Consider the following 21,988-nt stretch of genomic DNA (forward strand, 5'->3'; position numbering starts at 1 on the left):
TGATTCATCATCATGTGTATTAATTTATAATTTTACTAATAATTTTTTAAATGTTACAGGTTTGTTATATCAAGTACCCCCGGGTAAGGAACAGAGATGATCCATGGGTTACTGTTACAAGACTCAACCCGAGAGGCCGAGTTCAGGGAAGTTCTGAGCTGGTAGACCCACTACAACAAAGCACATCCGACAACTTAAGTGCAGCAGAAGATTTAGCTGGAGTTGGCCTTGTAGTCGATTTAACCGACTTCGGAGAGGAAGCCGTCGTTCACGTAGAGGATGAACCAGTGATTGGAGAGTTTCACCAAGATCCAGATTCAGATTCATCTGGTGATGATGACTCGGAAACAGACTAGCATCGACTTTTTTTTTTTTTTTTTTTTGGAATATTCCGACGGAATTCTGAGGAAGATAAAGGTTTCCTCGGAATTTCCTCGGAATATTCCGAGGAAATTCCGAGAAAATAGGGTTTTTAAACCGCATAACACTTATATAACCCTTATTAAGTGTCTTCGACTGATTATGAAGTCAAACATTTGTTCCTTACCCTATAATAAACACTTTTCCGATTGTATGAACGAAATCCCCACAACGTAAGAGAAACACTTATACACTTTAATGAACGGTAAAGGGAATACTTTCAATTCGTTTTGAAATTTGTTATTTCATGGTTTATGATCATCTATACAAAGAATCCTCAATGGTATGCATTACAATTGTATAAGAAATGAAATACAACAAAAAAAATTGATGTTTTGAAACCCCAAACACTAGTTCCTCGGAATTCCCTCGGAATATTCCGACGGAATTCCGAGGAAGATAAGGGTTTCCTCGGAATTTCCTCGGAATATTCCGAAGAAATTCCGAGGAAATAGGGTTTTTAAACCGAAAACAACGTTTTGCGGTTTGAATAACACTTATATAACCCTTATTAAGTGTCTTAGACTGATTATGAAGTCAAATATTTGTTCCTTACCCTATAATAAACACTTTTCCGATTGTATGAACGAAATCCCCACAACGTAAGAGAAACACTTATACACTTTAATGAACGGTAAAGGGAATACTTTCAATTCGTTTTGAAATTTGTTATTTCATGGTTTATGATCATCTATACAAAGAATCCTCAATGGTATGCATTACAATTGTATAAGAAATAAAATACGGCAAAAAAAATTGATGTTTTGAAACCCCAAACACTAGTTCTTCGGAATTCCCTCGGAATATTCCGACGGAATTCCGAGGGATATTTAAGTATCCGTCGAAATTTCCTCGGAATATTTTCATTTAACCGGGCAAATATTTCGCGAAAATTGAAATTGGAATTCTGACGGAATTCCGACGGATACTATCCGTCGGACCCTAGGTCTTATAACCACGAGCCGCTTCTTCTTCCCCATTTCTCTCTTCTTCCTCTGCGCCTCCTCTCCCTCTTCTCCGGCGATTTACCCCTTCTCTCCGACGATATCTCCGGCGATCTCCCCTTTCTCCTTCACAAATCATGTAAGGACCCTATCCCACTCTCTTAGGTTCTATTTGTTAGGATTTTGTGTAGATTTGATAGATTTTTGTTAGGGTGATTGATTAGGATTGTGATTTGGTTGTATAATAGGTTTAGAATTGTGATTTGGTTGAATAATTTGTTTTGTTGAATTGATTTAGATTTTTTTTATAAATTTTTGTTTTTTTTTGTATTTATAAATTCGATTTTTGTATATAAATTTGATTTTTGTGTATAAATTCGATTTTTGTATTTTACAAAACAATTTTTGTATATAAATTCGTTTTTTTGGATTTTACAAAACGTTTTTTGTATATAAATTCAATTTTTTGGATTTTACAAAACATTTTTAACATCTTTAAAACTTTTTTTATGATTAAAAACTATTATTTGGGATTTTAAAAAAAAATATTTTTTTTATATTTATATTATATAAATTTCTATGTTTATTAAACATTTTTAATATTATTAAAACTATTTTTTGTAATTATTAAACTATTTTTTATTTATTAAAACTATTATTTGTTTATTAGAACTATTTTTATATATTTATTAAACATTTTTAATGTCTATAAAACTTTTTTGTTATTAAAAACTATTATTTGGGATTTAAAAAAAAATAATTTTTTTATATTTATATGATATAAATTTCTATATTTATTAAATATTTTTAATATTATTAAAACTATTTTTTGTAATTATTAAACTATTTTTTGTTTATTAAAACTATTTTTTGTTTATTAGAACTATTTTTATATATTTATTAAACATTTTTAATGTCTATAAAACTTTTTTTGTTATTAAAAACTATTATTTGGGATTTAAAAAAAAAATTAATTTATATATTTTTATATTTATCAAATATTTTTTTTATAATTTACAGGTCGCATGATGATCAGACCCGGCCTCGACAGCGTCGTGATGCACCCGCTCCTGCTCCTCTCGCTCCCGCTGCTGCACCCGCTCCTGCTTTCGCTGCTGCACCCGCTCCTGCTCCTCCGGGTCCTCCGGGCGTGATGAGTGTTGCAGAGTTGGTTCGACAGCCCGGTCGTGACCATCTTCCCTATCTCACTCCGTATCCACATGGACGGGGTCAAACATGGTAATTAAACATATTTTTTTTTCATTAAAATTTGATTCATTATTAAGCGTTTGTTCTTTTTATTAGGTTCAACCGATCCGGGAACGGGATCAGCGCATGGATCAACCGTATGATGTACTCGGCCCTCGACAAGGGACATCCGACTTTCACTGACTTCCCTACCGACAAGCAGCATCTGTGGTTTCGTCAGTTTGCGATAAGTATTCTAATTTTTTACTTATATTTTTAATCTTTAATATAAATTTTCTACTAATTGTGTTTTTTTTTTCAGCAAGAATTCACCTGGAATTCCGATGAGACGCTCTTTATCTATCACCACTTCGTCTATAAAGTTATGGACAACTACGGGAAGCAGATCCACGAGTGGAAGAAGAAGTGGGAAATCAATAAGGTTCGATTTAATTTTGTTAAACAATTTTTTAAATTATTAAAGTATTTTTTAATTTATTGAACTATTTTTTTTTTTAATTAAAAAGTCCCAAAGTCGATAAACAACACGGTCTGGACGGAGTTGTGTGCGCATTGGGATAAGGAAGAGACGAAAGAAACTTCTTCCACCAACTCCACCAACCGCAGGAGCGACCCTAAAGGGAAGGGCGTCTTCAAGCATAACTTGGGTGCTCAATCTATTGCCTCTCTGGGAGATCGCATGGTAAGTTCAGCCGCTTTTTCTTCAATTATTTAAGTTTTGAAATTTTATTTTTTGTCCATTTCTTTTAATTTCTAATGTTTCTTTAATTTATGTTTTTTTTCAAGGCGGAAGAAAATGATGGCGAGCCGGTTGATGATCTCACCCTAATGAAGAGAGCGTATACCAACAAGAAGACCGGCCAGATTGATGACGGTCTTGTGAGGGAAGTGGTCAGCCTGGTCCAAACTCAGGTGCAAGACGAAGTGTCTCAGCTTCAAACCGAGGATGACGCTTCGACGGCTTCGACCAACTTATCCCGGTTTCGAATCAACGAAATCGTTGAATCCTTAAGTTCTTATTTTTAAAGTTCAATTTATTTATTTCTTGATTTAAATTTATAAATTTGGCTATTTTCTATTTCAGTCGGTTCCAAAGAAGAAGGGACGTTTGGTCGGTTTGGGTCGTCGCACCCGGTCGGTTCCTCCTTCTCCTGCACCACCGCCCTTTGTTGATCCAGATGTACTTACGGCTCAGTTGAAGGACAAGGATGATCGCATATCTTTGTTGGAGACACAGATGGCGGCTCAACAGGCGGGCTATGAGGCACAGAGGAGGCTGAACCAGCAAATGATGGAGATGATGCAGAGGATGTACCCGAACGAGGTGTTCCCGGACGTGCCAGACCCGTAGTTTTTTTTTTCCAAAAACTCGGAATATTTTATTTTTATTTGTGAAACTTTGAATATTAATTAATATGATTTCAATTTTAATTTTAATTTTATATCTTCGAATTTAAATTTCAAACTTTTTTTTTTTTTTTTAAAATTAATATTTTTTACATTCCGAGGAAATGAACCCTCAGAATATACCGAGGGACATCTTCCTCGGACTATACCGAGGGACCCCGTTCTTCGAAATATACCGAGGGACATGTTCGTCGGAATATTCCGAGGGACCCCGTTCCTCGGAATTTTCCGAGGGACCCGTTCCTCAGAATTTTCCGAGGGACCCGTTCCTCAGATTTTTCCGATGAAAATTCCGAGGAATATTTCGTCGGAACTTCCGAGGATTGGACCATCGGAAAGTTCATCGAAATATCCCGACGAAGTTCTCCCTCGGTATATTCCGAGGAGCTTTCCGACGAACTGGTGGTCCTCGGAATTTCCTCGGAAATTTGTTTCCTTCCAAGTGATTTCCGTCGGAAAATTCCGAGGGATTTCCGAGGAAAAATGAATTTCCGAGGACTTGTTTCGTCGGTATGTCGTCGGAATAACGTTATTCCGACGACATATCGACGATTTTTTCCCTCAGTATGTCGCTGTTTTCTTGTAGTGATAGGGTTAGAGTTTATCGGATTTTAACTTGTAAAAACCGATTTGGGGTTTTAATCATGCAGGAACATGATTTAGGGTTTGGGGGTATCGAACTTTTATAGCTTCGATTTACTCAATTAGGATTTTTGATTAATTACCCTATGGTTTTGATTCATAAAGATTAGGGTTTTAGGGTTTTATTCTTTATCAATCAATCCATGTTCAATTATGGGTTTTTTGGTATTGAATTACCTTTTAACCTTAGATGATTGTTGAATCGGACCACCAAAGAAGTTGAGCCGCGAGCTGGACACGAACGGGACGCGAGCTGGAATGGATCGAGTCGCTTCTATCGGGTCGCGGACGTCCTTTGTTGCTTGATCGGGAACGCCTTGATCGTCAGACGCAAGCTGTCTGATGCTGTCGCGAACGAGGAAGAGGTCGCGTGCTGGAGCTGCTCTCGGGTCGCGAACGTCTGAGCTAGGATCAGAAACACTTTGGGCTGAACCTGATCGGGGACGCGAGCTGGAACAGATACGGGAACAAGAGACGCGATCGGGGTTTAGGGTTCGTCGGATCGCCGGCTAGGGTTAGGGTTTTAGGGTTTTTCGATTTGGGTATTAGCTTAAGGATTTAGAGTTTCGTACTGATAACGTGTTATAAAAGTAATGGAAAAGTCTATCTTTATTCATAACATAGAGGTTCCTTATATAGAAGATTAGCCATCCACGATCTGGTTAATAACATTATTTTAATATCTCACATATTCATTTTCGCTTGAGCAATATAAAGTAGGTCACATTTTTCTCGCACTCTTTAAAATCAATCGGGTACTTGGCGAGTTTCTTAGCAACCCGATCAAATAGCTCATCAATCACATCTTCTCCGAAATGTTCTTTTATGATCGTGCTGAGAATAGCTCTAAACATGGAAATCAAGAAGTGGTTGGATAACGGAATATCCTCCAATGGATGACGTACACTCTCCATAGTCTCAATTGTAAAGCTTCGATTTTTCTCAATCTCTGTCTCTAATTCACTAAATTGTGGGAAATACGCAGGAATGGTGAACAGCCCGATCTTTTCCTCGCTCGTTAGTCCCTACAAAAGAAAAAAAAACATCTGATTACTAAACGACACTAAATCGCTTTTAACATTTACAAAAATAAAGTTAAAGCATTAAAGAAATATATGATACAAATATAAGACTAACCGATTTGGCCATATCCATAAGACAATCACCAATCGTATCCACCAAAATACCCTGATATGTCTTTAACAAGGGGACACCATCTGGTAAACATTGTCCTAGAACGATCATCAATCCCCCTGGAACTATCTCTTCTGCTCTAGCTTCAAGAAAAAGCTTCATGTCTTTTGTGAACTGGACCTTGTAAGATTTGGTCACTTCTTCGATTGAATTATTACATTGAATGTAATTTTTGTTCCAAGCTGGAGAGTTCTTGTCATCTACGTTCTCGGGAACATCGGAAAGCCAGTGAGTCGTGTAAGAAGTGTGTCCAATGTGGACGGTGTTCCTTGGTAACACTTGGCCATGGAAGGACCCTGGAACTCCGGCCGAGAAATATTCCCGCTCAGATGAAGGAGGTTGGGTTATAAAGAGTGTGTTGAAGTCATTGTTGGGTTGATCGTTGAAGAACACCTGGAATTCGAGAGGCATAAGGCTTGTTTCGTTTTTGCCCTCCAGTTGTTTGAATTTCACAGCATCAATGATGCTTTGAACAACATGAAACGTGTTAGGTCCAATGGAACAACCATAATCGGCAATTCTAAAAGTACCAAGATCAGAATTCAGAGGGAGATCGAGCTTTTCTATGATGCATTGCCTTGTCTTTTCTCCAACGCTATTTATAGCTGCTTTCTGTTCCATGCACATATAGATGTTAGCTAGAAAACATGTTCTGCACAGACACACACACATATATTTATATATATATATATTTGGCTAAAAAGAGTTTGATTAAAAAAAAAAAAGGCTAAAAAGATAAACAAATAACATGGTTAAATTCAAGAAATAACAAAATTAGAATATTCATACCATATAATCACATATTTAGTTATAATATAGGCGGATAATCAGTGATTCGTTAGAATACAAGAAATAACTCACATTATATCATTAACATATGATATACTTTGATAATAGTAGCATTGAAAACAAAAAGACATACTTGATATGACGAATTATTGTTGTAACTGTGTTGATCATCACCACCGCTCATCGGGTACGATCGAGGAAATGTTGACATTGCTGTCTGTTTTGTGCTTAACTATTTCTAAATATTGGGAGTGTTAGTTTTAGTAACCGAAGAGATTAACGGAACATATTTATACAAATTCAAGATGAGATTTTTTTTTCCAAATTTTTAGCCCAAAAAAACAAAAAAAACTTTTTGTTTTTATTAAGCATTCGGTAAGACAATTCTTTGAAGCTGGTCGCTTTACCTGAATTTTTGTATTGACCCATTAAAAAAATTCCAAGCGTGACTTGGAAAGATTATGAGGTTTGAAATGTTGTGAAAAGAAAAGGAAAATATGTGGTCTGAAATATCGGTAGAGGAATATGAAAAGATGTGGTTTGAAATGTTTGCACTCAACTAAGAAAATTCAAAATGTTGTAGCGGAAAGTATTTTTTTTTTGTCAAATAGCGGAAAGTATTAACTATGTAATTTAAAATTTCCAACTCCTTGAGACAATTCAAATCTGCCCGCAGATGTCAAAAGGATTTAATTATTCAAATGTTTCGTACATTTCTAAAATTTGAATGGCCAGGAAACAACAAGTTGAAGATATAAATTCAGTTGAATATATAAGTTCAGTGATAAGAAACGAAAATGACTTTTTTCTTTGATTATAAATTAGGGAAAAACATGACTTGTTAGCATGAGAAAAAGTAAGGCGTGTAAATGGATGTCTTATATGACTAATTCGAATAACATGAACAATCAATGAAATAGAAAATGAAAGAGATAATATATGTATGTTTTAGAAATATGGATGTTAAGAAAAATTGCAGAGTAATGCATATGTATAACATTATTTGAAAACGTCGATTTTGGTTAATATTTATAATAGGTAAATTATATATGTATCTAATTAAACTAAAATCTTTATAGTTAATTATCATTTTGTTTTCCTCAAAAAAATGTTTCCAAAATTTTAGATGGGCAATTTTTCTAAATAGACAATTTTCAAGTTTTGATCACAAAAATAGACTACAAGGAGGAAAATGACCAAAATGTTTCATTTAATAGGTAAAATGACCGTAATACTCTAGATATATAAAAAACAAAATAATAATAATAATAATAAAAATTTAAATTTTTTTTATATAGTTTTAGATTATATGTTTTCAAATTCGAACTTTTTTATAATTTTTTTTTAATTTTGTTTCTCGAAAAAAAAATTATTATTTTTTTCAAATTTTCTTTTTATAATTCGAAAATAATTTTTGAAACTATTTTTCAAATTTTTATTTTATAAAATTTTAAATATCAATCCCAAATCTCCACCCCTTAACTCTAAACTTTATATTAGTTAACCCTCGAGCGTTAGTGTATACTGGATTGACCAGTATCTATGGCAGCAGTGGGGCAGGGGCATAGTTGTTAAGCAATGGAGTATTATGTTGCGGAGATTGGATGGTATCGAATCAAGAAGATTATGTGTGGTGTCGTATGTTGGGGGCAAGGTTAATACAGTTCTTTGGTGGCATAAGCACTTTGGGATTTTTGGATTAGTTCCTTTTGTATATGGGATCTTAAGGTGTAACTTTAATCAATTGCTTAATGTATGTTATTATATTATAAATATAAAAAGGAATGTAATTGTTTTACTAGGACTTCAGTTTGGTGGGGGAGATTTCATGCTACGTAAAAGGTCCAGAGGTTCATTATGCGTTTCGTTACTTGGAAAGGGTTTTGAGGTTTTCCAAAATACTACCTTGTGTATTTTAAAGAATCTACATAGCGATACAGATTCATGCGGCGATAGAGAGGCTTTGTTGTTTTATGCCTTGCATGTGAATTGGGAAAGTGGCAAAAATCAAGAAGACAAAGGGTTGGAGTTTTTTTGGAGTTTTATGGAATGGTCACAAAGGAATATGATTGTTTTGGAGTCACAGGGTATCATTACACCCCCGTTTGTTTCTTAGCTCGCCGGAGCAAATAAAATATTTTTTTAAATGAGGGTATTAAGTTGGAATTGCCGAGGAATGAGAAGCAAATGGACTATAAGGTATTTGAGCGAGATAAGGCATAAACATAAACCAGATTTTTTATTTTCAGCAGAAACTAAGCAAGAACCAGAATTTGTTCAAAAATTTCAAGCTCACTTTGGATATGATAATCTGGTCACAGTAGATCCATTGGAGAGAAGTGGTGGCTTAGCACTTTTTTATAATAATGAGTTTCAGGTGAAGGTATTATATTCTAGCAATCGAATGATTGATGTGGAAGCGGAGGCTCTAGGAAAAAAAGTTTATCTTACTTTTGTATATGGGGATTCAGTTCAAAAGATGCGAGAGCAAGTGTGGGAACGGTTAACTAGGTATGGACTGGCGCGATCTGAACTTTGGTTTATTATTGGTGACCTCAACGAAATTACAGGAAATCATGAAAAAGATAGGGGATCTATTAGGAGTGCAGATTCTTTTATTCCTTTTAATAATATGAAAAGAAATAGCGGTTTATTCAAATTCCCGGCCCGGGGGGAGTAAAATGTCATGGCAAGGGAGAAGAGGAAAAGGAAAAGGGGCAGTGACGGTTAGATGCCGTCTTGATCGTGTTTTGGCAAATGAAGAATGACACACTTTATTCCCATGTTCGTTTACAGAGTATCTAGGAATGGTGGCCTCTGATCATCGGCCAGTGGTAGCTTATCTTGAGGATAAAGTTCATAGGAGGAAAGGACAATTTCGGTTTGGTAAGAGGTGGATTGGACAGGCGGGTCTAATGGAATCAATTACATCAGGTTGGATACACTATAATGAAGGAAGAGTTGAAGGGAGAACACAGAATATAATGGAAAAAATTAGTAATTATCGTCATGAAATTGCTAAATGGCGGAAAGATAATCCTCCTTATGGAAAGGAAAAAATAAACGAATTACAACAAGCTCTTGAGGAGGTACAAACGGATAATACTAGGTCTCAAGAGGATATTCTGGAGGTATCTAGGAAATTACAAGATGCATATAAGGATGAGGAAGAATACTGGCACCAAAAAGGCCGGAACATGTGGTATGCATCTGGGGAACTTAATACAAAATTTTATCATGCTTTAACAAGGCAACAACGGGTTCGCAATAGAATTGTTGGATTACATGATGTGGATGGTAATTGGATTACAGAGGATAATGGTGTGAAAAAAGTGGCAGTAGATTATTTTGAGGATCTCTTTAGTACCACCTCTCCATCGGAATTTGATAGTTTTCTTATAGAGGTTACACCGGCCATCACTCCTCAGATGAATCAACTCTTGTTGAGACTAGCGACGAAGGAGGAGGTTAAGGATGCTTTGTTTATGATGCATCCAGAAAAGGTGCCAGGGCCAGACGGCATGACATCTCTCTTTTTCCAACACTCCTGGCATATTATAAAGAGTGATTTAGTAGAGATGGTGAATAATTTTTTGGTCTCAGGGGAAATGGACACAAGATTAAATATTACTAACATATGTATGATCCCAAAAATAGAGAGACCTACGAGGATGACGGAATTGAGGCCAATTAGTCTATGTAACGTAGGCTATAAAATTATTTCAATGGTTTTGTGTCAGCGATTGAAAATCTATCTTCCAATGCTCATTTCCGAAACTCAATCGGCATTCGTGGCAGGAAGGTTAATTTCTGATAATATTCTTATCGCCCAGGAAATGTTTCATGGATTACTGACTAATAAAGCATGTCAAAGAAAGTATATGGTAATCAAAACGGACATGAGCAAAGCGTATGATAGAGTGGAATTGGACTTTATTAAGGCTTTATTACAGAAATTAGGATTTGACCTTCATTGGGTCAAACTAATGATGGAATGTATATCATCGGTTCAATATAGGGTTCTAATAAATGGTCAACCACGCGGCCTCATTGTGCCCCATAGGGGCTTGCGTGATCCTTTATCGCCTTATTTATTTATTTTATGTACGGAGGCTCTAATTGCAAACATAAACAAGGCAAAGAGGGGGAAACAATTAACGGGGATGAAGATAGCGAGAGCTTGTCCGGCGATATCACATTTGCTTTTTGCGGATGATAGTCTATTCTTTTGTAAAGCTCAAAAAGAAGAGTGTCAAACCATTCTTACGATTTTAAAGGAGTATGAGGCAGTTTCAGGACAGCTAATAAATTTTGAGAAGTGTTCGATTCAATTTGGACATAAGATTGAAGAGCCCGTTAGACAAGACTTAAGGGATATCTTGGGCATTCAGAATTTTGGAGGAATGGGATCTTACCTTGGTCTGCCGGAAAATATCGGGGGTTCAAATATTCCAGTTTTTAGTTTTGTACAAGACCGGCTAAATAATAGAATCAATGGGTGGACTTTTAGGTTTTTCACAAAAGGAGGAAAGGAAGTGATCACTAAATCAGTGATCACAGCATTACCGAATCACACGATGTCTTGTTACCATTTACCGATGGCAACTGTAAAGAAGCTGACGAGTGCGGTTTCACAATTCTGGTGGAGTCCAGGGGGGAGCACTAGAGGTATGCATTGGAAATCATGGGACAAAGTATGTGCAGATAAGGATGAAGGAGGTTTGGGATTCAAAGACATCACTGATTTCAACACGGCGATGCTTGGTAAACAGTTTTGGCGACTGATAGAAAAGCCCAACACTTTATTTTCTCGAGTTTTCAAAGGTCGGTATTATAGGAATGCTTCACCCTTGGAACCGATTAGTTCATATTCTCCGTCTTATGGCTGGCGGAGTATTGTTTCTGCTAGATCTCTGGTAAGCAAAGGACTAATCAAATGGGTGAGATCAGGATGTTCTATCTCTGTATGGAATGATCATTGGCTCCCAACCACTCGCCTAAGACCAGCTAATAAAAATCAACACAATTTATATCTGGACCTTAAAGTCGAGTCTCTCATTGACTCTACCTCACGCACTTGGAATTTGGAGGTAATTCGGGTTTTGGTGGATCCACAGGATGTGAAACTTATAGAGGGCATACCACTGAGCAGGACTCCGCGGATAGATAGAGATGGATGGCACTTTACAAAAAATGGAAAATATTCGGTCAAATCAGGATATCAGGTAGAGCGGATCTATCCAGATAGAGAGAGACCACCATTACTGATTGGTCCCACGGTTGATGTTTTAAAGGCTTACTGTTGGAAAATACGCTGTCCACCAAAGTTGAAACATTTTCTATGGCAATTAGTGACATGGTGTATAGCAGTGCGGAAGAATTTACAAGCAAGAGAGATTCAAGGGGATACTTGTTGTGTAAGATGCGGAGCTCATGAGGAATCGATAAATCATGTGTTTTTTGAATGTCTTCCAGCTCTTCAGGTTTGGGCTCTCTCGAAGATATCATCAAATCCAAATTTTTTTCCAACTAGTTCCCTCTTCACAAATATGGATCATCTATTCTGGAGAGTTCTTCTGCATACGGAGGATCATCAGTTTGCATGGATACGTTGGTACTTATGGAAAGCTAGGAATAATAAAGTTTTCAGTAATTTGGATATGAACCCTATGGATGCACTTAAATTGGCAGAAACGGAATCGACACTGTGGGCTGAAGCACAAGTAGTACAGGATCAGAGGACGGCTCCACAAATAAGGGGAATAATAAAACGGAAAGAAGAACAGAAATCTCATTCTTGTAGTTCTCTACTTCCATCCTCGGCAGACCTATCCTTGTTGGATTCTAATCCTGATCTACGATATGGACTTCAGTGTCCACCTCCTATGTATTATGAACTGCACCTTCGAATTGCGATCCTCGGCATTCTGAGAAGAATCTATTGGGACATGACTGCTCGTAACCAGGTCGATGGAAGGAACAAATGCGAGTGGAGAAAGAACGAGGTCTTCCTCATTAATATCTTTGAACTCTGCCTGTTTGACCTCCTCGGTGTATTTTACCTCATCCCCGGTAAACTAGTACATTATCTATGATGGAACGGCCAGACCCTTTGCTATCAGCTTCTCGAGACTTTTCTTTGTACCAGATCTTGACTTTAGCATGAGAAGTTTGCCCAGAGTGATTACCTGATCGAACATGTAGCTACAAAATCTCTCAAAATGGGCAGAACACTTAGCTGACATTGGGGCTTCCACACGCTGCTTCATCGAAGCAACTTCTCTGTCCCGCGACCTCCTAGCCTGTCCTTCTCCATTCTCAGGTTCAGTACTAAATTATACCTCTCAGCCGTCTGATTTTCTCAAATTAACCTTCAAGCTACTCTCTCAAATAAGAGGTTCGATGTAGTACTTGAGTATCGAATCCACAGAGACTCTATCTTTCACACAATGGACTATCGGTTTCAGATTAAGCTAGATCAATAATACGTAAACAGTAAACAAAGCAATAAATAGATAGAACAATTGTAAGTGATAAGGAGAATGTGCTAGATCTAGGGATTTATCTAGGGCTCTATAAATCAGGAGATTCAAAACACAAATTAAGGAAGCTAAGGGTTTTATACATTCAGTTCTAGAACTCGATTTTAATTGTGAGATATACCAACTCTTGCTGTGACTCAAAATGCTTATATCTGTTTTCATACTTTAGCATGTAGATACGGAACAAATGTCAATCGGTACACTTTATGGAGTGTCGATCGATACCTCTTTTAAACAAGCATTAGCGCTCAGATCGATACTGTTCAACTAAATTCCTAGACCAACTCTCTATTGATGATGTACCATGGATTTTACCCACTTTCAGCCATGGTATATAAGTGTTTTAAGATATAATTATTATGTTTTGGAGTCTATTTAGAGTGTTTACAGGTTCAGGGACGATTCGGAGGAAAGTGGTGATTTTGGTTTCTTTTGGAGCCCTTTTGAGTGCAGAGCTGCACAGACGCGTCAGACGTTTAGCTATGGATGGAGACTTTCACACCGTTAGGTTGAGACCATATTTTGGGACAGCATAGATCTTTGAGTTAGCTTTCCAATGCCGCCGGTTTGAGGTCAATCAGCATCCTGTAGCATAAGTTATGCTCGTTTTACTGAAGAGTAGCCAGTCTGCCTCGCGAGAGGAAGCTGTCAAGGAGATGAAGGACTGTCGATCGATGGAACAGCATTGGTGTCGGTCGACAGTGATGCCATAATATGGGCTGAGCATATTTTATGACCGACTGATGCCCATAAGTGATAGACCATGGATTTTACCCACTTTTAGCCATGGTCTATAAGTGTTTTAATATATATTTACTACTATATAGAGTCTACTTAGAATATTTACCGGTTCAGGTACGTTCCAGAGAAATATGGTGATTTTGGAGTTTTTTGAGGTGAAGAAATGCACAGACGTGTCAGATGTCTAGTTATGGATGGAGACTTTCCGACCGTTAGATTGAGCTCATATTTTGACACAAGATAGAGCTTTGAGTTAGCTTTCCAATGCCACCAGTTTGAGGTCAATCAGCATCTTGTAGCAGACGTTATGCCCGTTTTACTGAGGAGTGGGGTCGATCGATGCAGAACTCTTGACCGCGAGAGAAAGCTGTCGAGAAGAGGAATCTATGTCGATCGATGCAGAACTCTTGACATCGATCGATGCAGAACTCTTGACATCGATCGATATGGATGCTAGAATGCGGGCCGAGCATATTTTATGACCGACTGAAGCCCATAAGCAACCCCAAATTACCAAAATACCCTTGGATGACCAGAAACCCTATTTATGTTATTTCTAAGCCATTGTTTTGGTTTTATTTATATTTTATGTTATTCTATCTATTCATCTATGATTTCTGTGACAAACATCATGCATGAGTAGATCCACCTGCTAGGTTTAGGAATTTCTGAATTATATGATTGTTAGGATACTATAGATCTCTACACAAGGGTAGCTTGTAATACTAGGATCTGAAATAGTCATGAAAGCACGAGAGTGTGAATAATTGTTTGTTCCTAAAACCATAGGAATATTGAGATGCACGAGAGTGCAATCAATTAACGGAACCCGAGCCCTGCTGGACTAGATACCTAGGCGCATACGAGAGTTGGTCTAGGAATCTTGTTGAACATAATCGATCAAATCGATAACGCTTGCCTAAGGCAGCATCGATCGACGCTTATGCCATAGCATCGATCGACGCTTGTACCGTAGTATCGATCGACGCTCAAACCATAGCATCGATCGATGCTTGATCAGTGTTGACATGCGAATGCTGAAACACTGAGCTTAGTCAATAGATTAGACCCACAGCGAGAGCTGGTTGTCTTTTATATTAGATATCGAGTTCTAGAATCTATCCTTAACATCTATAGATTAGAGTTCTAATAACCTAAATGAAACCCTAAATCTAGTAACCAACCTTCCATCACCAAACTCGCTTTTATTTACTGAACAACTACCTTGTTCACACTGCTTTTATTTATTTACTGTTTTCATATTTATTACCTATTAAACTTGTTTGCCTATCTTAACTTTGATTTCTATAGTCTATTTGGTTCCCTATCTCCTTGTGGATTCGATCCCTAAGTACTACGACTGAACCTCTTATTTGAGAGAGTAATTCACTCGTTAGGGTATTTGAATGACATCAAATTTGGCGCTGTTGCAGGGGAGCTTTGATTGCCATTAGATTTTGTCTAGTTAGATTTAGTCTAGGTTTTACTATTGTTCTAAAAAACTGATAAATTTTTTTCTTCTGTTTCATGTACATACATCTTAGCACCAGAAACAACAATGAAGAGATGATTTCTGGGTTATTCAAAGAAGAAGCCTGCTGATTCACGCACGATCCGTAAGTCTACGAGGGAAAAATCGATCGACACCCTCCAAGCAGCATCGATCGATAGCGTGAACCAGAAATCGATCGACAACGTACACCATCAATCGATCGCCACCCGAAAAACAACAGTGATCGACAGAGCCAATCAACCGTCAAAAAACACTGTTCATCCGAACACTGTTCATCCGAACACTGTTCACACGGCTACTGTTCATCGAGGTACTATTCATCCCTGTACTGTTCATCAAGAACTGTTCTTCCTGATACTGGTCATCTCCCGTCGATCGACACTGTTCATCCCGCGTCGATGGACACTATTCATCTGAACAATGTTCATCGCGACACTGTTCATTCGGTGAAAAACGACACCACCTGCGGGGAGACAGAAAGGATCGAAGTGCTTATACTTAAGGTCGATGAGAATGGGATGTTAAGAGACGAAGAAGGTCGCACTCGCAACAGCGCATGACAGTTGATTAATGCTCAGGGCGCTGTGATCCATGATGTGATTGATGTTGTTGAGGTGAATGACTTTGACCTGAGCTGAGAGTGGTATGATTGGGTAGGTCAAGACCCCTTCCAGGGTCTTCCTCACCAAGATCCCAGAAAACACATCGAAGAGCTGGAGGAACTCGTGTCAAGGAGTGAGCAGAATGAAGTGTCTGAACACCACATGCTCTGCAAGATCTTCCCTTATTCTATCTTTGGGGATGCATTCAGCTGGTTCAGTCAACTGCAACCAGGATCTCTAACCAGCTGGGATGACTTTGAAAGAGACTTCCTTTACAAATTTCTTGATGATGCTGAAGCAACTCGAGAAAAGGAGAAAAATGATAGATGGGACAGGTTCTTGGTATCGTTAGATGATGAGAATATGATTCCAGTAAAGCTACTCGATGACTTTTTGGCAAAAACGGATGAACAACATATGTCTGGAGAGCTGAACAGAGTAGAGGAAACTGGTACTGAAGACGCGACCTCAATGTTGATCGACATCACGACCTCAATGTTGATCGACATCACGATCTCAACGTCGACCGACATCACGACCTCAACGTCGACCGACATCACGACCTCATCATCGATCGTCGATGTAGACAGAGAAGTCACTATGGAAGACTCCTTAGAGCTGGAGGAATGGCTTGAAGATATGGATCAGAATTCAGAGAAGAAGCTTGATGACGATCAGCACAGTTCGAGAGGATATCTGGAAACTTCAAAAGCTAGCATCGATCGACACCAACCTGCTGAGATCGATCGACAAAAACCCCTACATCATAGATCTACACCCACCCGACATCGATCGACATGGCCAACCAATTATCGATCGATACCACCTGTTAGGGGATTTTTGTGTAGGCTCTTTGTGAGTACTACGGAACGTTGGACAAGTTGGTAAACCGGGTAAGTTTATAGGTATTTAGTGAGGATTTAGGAAGGATAATAAAGAGATAGGCTTGAAGAGATTTTTATTAGATAGAGTAAGCAAGAACAAGAGAGGTTACAAAGTATTGAATAAGAACCCTAGTTCTAGCCGTCCAGTTCTAGTCTCTAAGCCTTGGGGAAGTCGATCCCTTTCTTTAGGGTTTTAATAGTCCTTATATAGTCGTCTAGGAGTCAGTTTCCTTAGGTTAAACTCTTTCATATTCGGAAATATGGAAGGTTCTCCTTATCGGAAGTTTTCCATTTCTTGGAAGGGAGCTCAGTTCCAGGGACCGAACTCAGGGTTCCTTCTAGCGGGGACCTGGAGCGTTCCCTTATCAAGGACCCGAGGGTCTGGGTCCTACCTGGAAGCTAGAGGAAATGATACCGGAGTATTTTTCCCCAACAGTTTGCCCCTTATTTCTCGATTTCGTCATCGAAGTCGGGGAATAACCTGTGCACTCAAGTCAACCGGAGTTGCCCATTCTCAGCAGGCTCCCTTTAGGCAGGACCCCTTTCCGCTGGTCTTGCTAGCCTGGGTTCCACTCAAGCCGGAACTCATTCTGAACCTAGGCGAGGGTTGCTTCCTTCATATTTGACCAGAGTCTAATAGTAGCTTCTCTTGTCTTCTGGATATGATGAGGCTGGAATTCTGATACTAAGCTGCGTACAGGCTGGAGAGAATCGGAGAGATGATGCTGGTAACGGGCTCTTCAAGGTCCCACTAGTTTTTTGGGTCCCTAAGTCCGAGGGATAAGTTCCCTTATCGTGCTTCGAGACTCGTTTCCCCGCGCAGTCTCATCTTTCCGATACGTGTAAGTCATTCTTAGGGTTTTTGATTTTGTTTCCCTATTTTTGCTGCTTGGACTTTTGGGTTTCCTTTTCTTTCTCACCGAAATCTCGCGCGATCTCTACTGCTCAGGCCTAGGTCTTCGTTTTCTCGGGTAACACTCTTTTTCTCCTCATCCTTTACTCCGAACCTTCTAGGATGACAGACGGATTTGATCTCGTCCTCGGCTCTTCTTCAATAGGTACTAGGGTTCATTCAAGACATAGGGTTGGAAACGAGGTCTGCGAGACCATGGATTCCTCCAGCTCTTCTCTGGAACTGACCGCCGAAATAGAGGAACTCAGGAATGCTACTGCTGGAGAAGCTCTGCCACCTCCGGGAGGAGACAGACTTTCTCCGGTGGGTCCTTTATCGGTAATAGGAGTAGAGGAGGTTGCAAACTGGAGAAGGAAGTTTCGTCTTTCTGACGATGTTACCATTCGAATCCCTGGTCCTATTGATAGGGTTTCGGATTTAGAGCCGGGCGAGATCCATGTATACGAAGGTTTCTTCGAGTCGGGTTTCAGAGACCAGATTCCTTCTTTGGTGCCCGAGATTTCGAAGGCAGTGAGGATCACCCCTGGACAGCTGAATCCTCCTTCTTGGAGGACCTTGATAGCTATACAGAATCTTGGTGATCTTGAGGGTTTTGCCGTCGGAATCGCTAAGGTTCTATATTGCTATTCTATCTCTCCTTTGAATGGTGGGGAGTTTAGGTATCATTTGCGTCCTCGTGGAAAAGCGCTTCCTGTGTGGGAGCTTTCGAAGGCTGAGAGAAAATGTTGCCCCGTCTTCGAGGGGGGGTTGGACTTCGAAGTTCGCTTTTATGCCTTTTCCTGGATTGTCTCCCACTTGGTGTGTAGCTGGTGGGTCGTAGAAATTGCCATGACTTTATTTAATCATCTGATGCTAATGACTTTTTCTTATGCAGACGTATCTCGCTTGGATTATCCTTCAGAAAGGGATACGATCGAGCAGTTGTTGGAGCTTCCCCTTGAACGCCATGAAGTCTCTTTTCTTGTAAGCGACGAAGCGCTAGATCGGTGTAGCATTAGAGGTAAGCTTTCTGTCTTCGCTCTTCCTGTTTTTCTTCCATGAATTTAAGCCAGGTTGGTTCTGTCTTCCAGGCGTGATATCAGGCTCTAGAGGTAACGAGGCCTTGGCGGAGTATAAGAAAGCTCTTGTGGCGATGTCTGCAAGGAAGGCTGCAGTCAAGCGAATTGCTCCTGTTGAAGATGAAGAGGTCCAGTTTGTGGGTAGTTGTAGGCGTCGGATGGCTGCTGCTGTAGCTCCTTCTTCCTCCAAGAAAAGGTTTAGGGTTTCAGGCTTTGTTCCCAGAACACTTCTCCTGCTTCTTTTGACTGGTCCGCAGTATTGTCCAATTTGAATGCGAAGGTGTTCCCTTTGGTTCATGCTCGTCTGTCGTTGGATGGGGACTTTTTTGCGGCCCTCCGCTTTCTTCAGGGTGATCTACTCCAGGTAACGTATCATGTTCTTTGTCTTGCTTTCGCAACGTCTTTCTTTATGGGTTGTGTTGATGCAGGCGGCATCTCAATTATTCCATCTTGGGGAGAGGATGGAAGATAAGACTACTGCCAAGGCTGAGGTGGATGCGTTGACCGCTCAGCTGCGTGAGGGGAAAGGTGCTGTCCTGGCTAAAGAGAAGGAAATTAGGGCCTTGAAGCTCGCAGTACAGAATCAGGAAGAGGCCATGGAGCGTGTGACAACGGAGAATGCTTCTCTGCAGAAACAACTGGAGGAAAAGTAAGAGGACATATGCGAATTGAGGTACGCCGCAGAGGTCTTCCATACTGAGAAGGCAATGGCCGTAAATGGTGCCAAGGTCGTGGTCTGTTGGGAGTTGATGCGAGAATGGCTTCGTCATCAGACTGACAGCTGGGAGCCTGCAGCGGCCCTAGAGCAATATAAGACCGTGAAGACTACTGAGGCTGAGCTCCTTGGTCTTCCTGTTCCTTGCTTTGATGATGAGCCGCAGGTTCCTAAGGGGGATGACGCGCCGGAGCCTGCTGATGATCCTCCTTCCGACTGATCTTCTTGTTCCAGAGCTCCTATCCCCGTGAAGGGGTTTCATTTTGTAGTTGCCCTTGATAAGGGTTAAAAACTTCGAACCAGGCCTTTGTGCCTCTTTTGTTGAACTGAACCATGGCCATGCTGTGGCTTTATAATTTTATGCATTCCGGATTCACATTTTTCGTTTGCTTGCTTGTCCTTCATCTTTGGGATCTTTAGCTTCGTAGATGATACTCGTAGTGCTTCTCTTTCGAAAGAATGCAGGTTGTAGGATGACCTCGGGGTCTTGAGTCTTGACTCATGAATCGTAGTCGAAGGGCCGTCAAGGTAAGCGTTTGATTGCTCGAGGGTCTCTTACAGGACCTGGGTCATATGGGCTCTAGATGTCACGATCGTCTATGGACCCTGGGTGCTTAGATTCTTTGGAACCTCCAGACCCTGTAATGTTTAGGTGACCCTATGGGCCTCGCATAATTGGATCTTCTCTAGGACCCTGGAATCACTTGGAGAGTTGTGATAAGCTTAGGACCCGGAGGTCGTTTTGGGGAATCCGTGGGTTCCGGACCCTGAGGTCTTGAGTTTGACACTTGGTTTTTGGACCCTGAAGTCTATTTAGGGAACCAAATATGTTTTTGGCCCTGAGGCCTGTCTGAGCCCGGAGTTCTTTCTCAGAACCCGGAATTAAGGTTTTAAAGGGACCGTACTCTGCCATCCTAGGTGAGACCACTACCGGTACCTGTTGGGATATCGCATTCTACCGCTCGGAAGCTGGTCACTATCAAGTTCCCGTGCTGCATTCTGCTTTCTGCAGAAAGCCACTATCAGACTTAGAGGGTGCTGGTGTGGGTGAAAACCCAAGTGCAAGACTTTGCTACTTTCCACGTCTGGAGAAGTAGAGTATTATGTGGTGCTCCCAGAATTTTTCACTTGCTCAATGGCAATTATACCTCGTGTCCCCTGTATTATTCTAGCACGTAGCGTTTTAATACATGTACTTTCACATTTTTTGTATTTTTGTTTGGGACCTGGATATGCCTGAGGCTATACAGGGGTTTTAGGTAGTATTGACGGCATACTCAGGTTTGTGCAGACCCATTCCTACCTTATGTCTCATACCCGTTTTGTTTTTTCGTGGTCATACAACTTATCATTAAGGGTTGGCCAGGATCGAAGGTCTTTTGGACCTGATCCGGCTCATTTGCCCCTTTAAGTATTATGGCATTCCTACTACTCTTTTTATAGTCAGAACTATTTTATTATGTAATCTTTGTCCGGAGACGTCTCAGCGTACATAGGAGTAGGAAAACATAATGCTTAAATAATATATAAGATAATTAATAGAAATCATGGTCCGGAGACCGTACAAGATATCAGCTTGCGAGGTACCCCGGTGGTTAGGCCATGTTTTACCTCTTGTTGCTAGGTGACCCGCAGGTTTTTACTTGCTTTTGGGACGAGCCTCCTTGTTGGAAGGTTCCTCCTTCTTCTGCAGAGACCTGCTTCTTTCTTGGGTCTAGGTATCATGGTTGAGACTTGTTTCATGCCCCGACCTTTAGTGCTCGGGGACCACCGTTTCCTGCTGATGAAGGTTTTGAGCCTCTCCTTGAAATATGTAGTCACATTCATCCACTGGAGCGACCAGGCTCGTAGGTCTCCTTCGTGGCTAAGTTTCTCCAGCATGTGTCTGCGAGGCGCCTTTTGCCCCAGACCCGTCTGATGTATCTTATGAGGAAGTCTCCTTGGAGTACTCATGTCCCATTTGCTTATCCGTGAGACCACTGGCTGATACATGATAAGGTTCTTGGTGATCTTGTCTATGTGAGGTGGGGGACGAGGGTCCTGTGAGGACTAGGTCTTGCGAGTAGAAGCAACTTTGAAGGGCTTCAGAGGAGACCATGCGGAGCGGTCGACATAGGTTCTCCGATGATTCCTCGAGTTCTTGGAATGATCAAGAATCCGGCTTCTCCAGAACGATCCCCAATTTCTTGTATCTTTGACCTCTGGTCCCTGAGTCCCCGGGGTCCGAGGTCTTTTCTATAATTGCTATAAGACCTTGGTCTTCCCCTTCGAGGTGGTCAAGTAGCAGGATCGAGAGTTCTCCTGATCTCCCTTAATTATTCTGATGCCCTAGGGTGTAGGGAATTTTACCATCTGATGAAGGGTTATGGGGACCGCTCCCATGTCGTGAATCCAGGGTCGTCCCAAGATCATGTT

General features: G+C 40.1%; 1 protein-coding gene across 2 annotated transcripts; it reads right to left on the bottom strand.

Moving 5' to 3' along the window:
* Window positions 1-5,213: 5,213 nt before the first annotated feature.
* LOC106391785 (probable S-adenosylmethionine-dependent methyltransferase At5g38100) lies at window positions 5,214-6,942 on the bottom strand. 2 transcript variants are annotated; one of them, XM_013832491.3, is made up of 3 exons: window positions 6,739-6,942; window positions 5,760-6,468; window positions 5,214-5,647 (listed from the first exon to the last, which is right to left on the bottom strand). In XM_013832491.3, the coding sequence occupies exons 1-3, from the start codon at window positions 6,774-6,776 to the stop codon at window positions 5,315-5,317; spliced, it is 1,080 nt and encodes a 359-aa protein (XP_013687945.1). In that variant the 5' UTR covers window positions 6,777-6,942; the 3' UTR covers window positions 5,214-5,314. The 2 variants fall into 2 exon arrangements, with proteins under 2 accessions (XP_013687945.1, XP_013687944.1); XM_013832490.3 differs by having other exon boundaries at window positions 5,760-6,428; window positions 6,739-6,938.
* Between the last annotated feature and the right edge of the window lie 15,046 nt (window positions 6,943-21,988).

The sequence above is a fragment of the Brassica napus genome, chromosome C6, assembly GCF_020379485.1.
Source record: "Brassica napus cultivar Da-Ae chromosome C6, Da-Ae, whole genome shotgun sequence".
Classification (NCBI taxonomy): domain Eukaryota; kingdom Viridiplantae; phylum Streptophyta; class Magnoliopsida; order Brassicales; family Brassicaceae; genus Brassica; species Brassica napus.

Bases quoted from the DNA above. Each gene is read 5' to 3' on its own strand.
- LOC106391785 (XM_013832491.3), bottom strand. From the start codon at position 6,776: ATGATCAACACAGTTACAACAATAATTCGTCATATCAA. The intron at 6,469-6,738 runs GTATGTCTTTTT...GTGTCTGTGCAG, and splicing joins ACAATAATTCGTCATATCAA to AACATGTTTTCTAGCTAACA. The intron at 5,648-5,759 runs GTTAGTCTTATA...TTTCTTTTGTAG, and splicing joins TTATGGATATGGCCAAATCG to GGACTAACGAGCGAGGAAAA.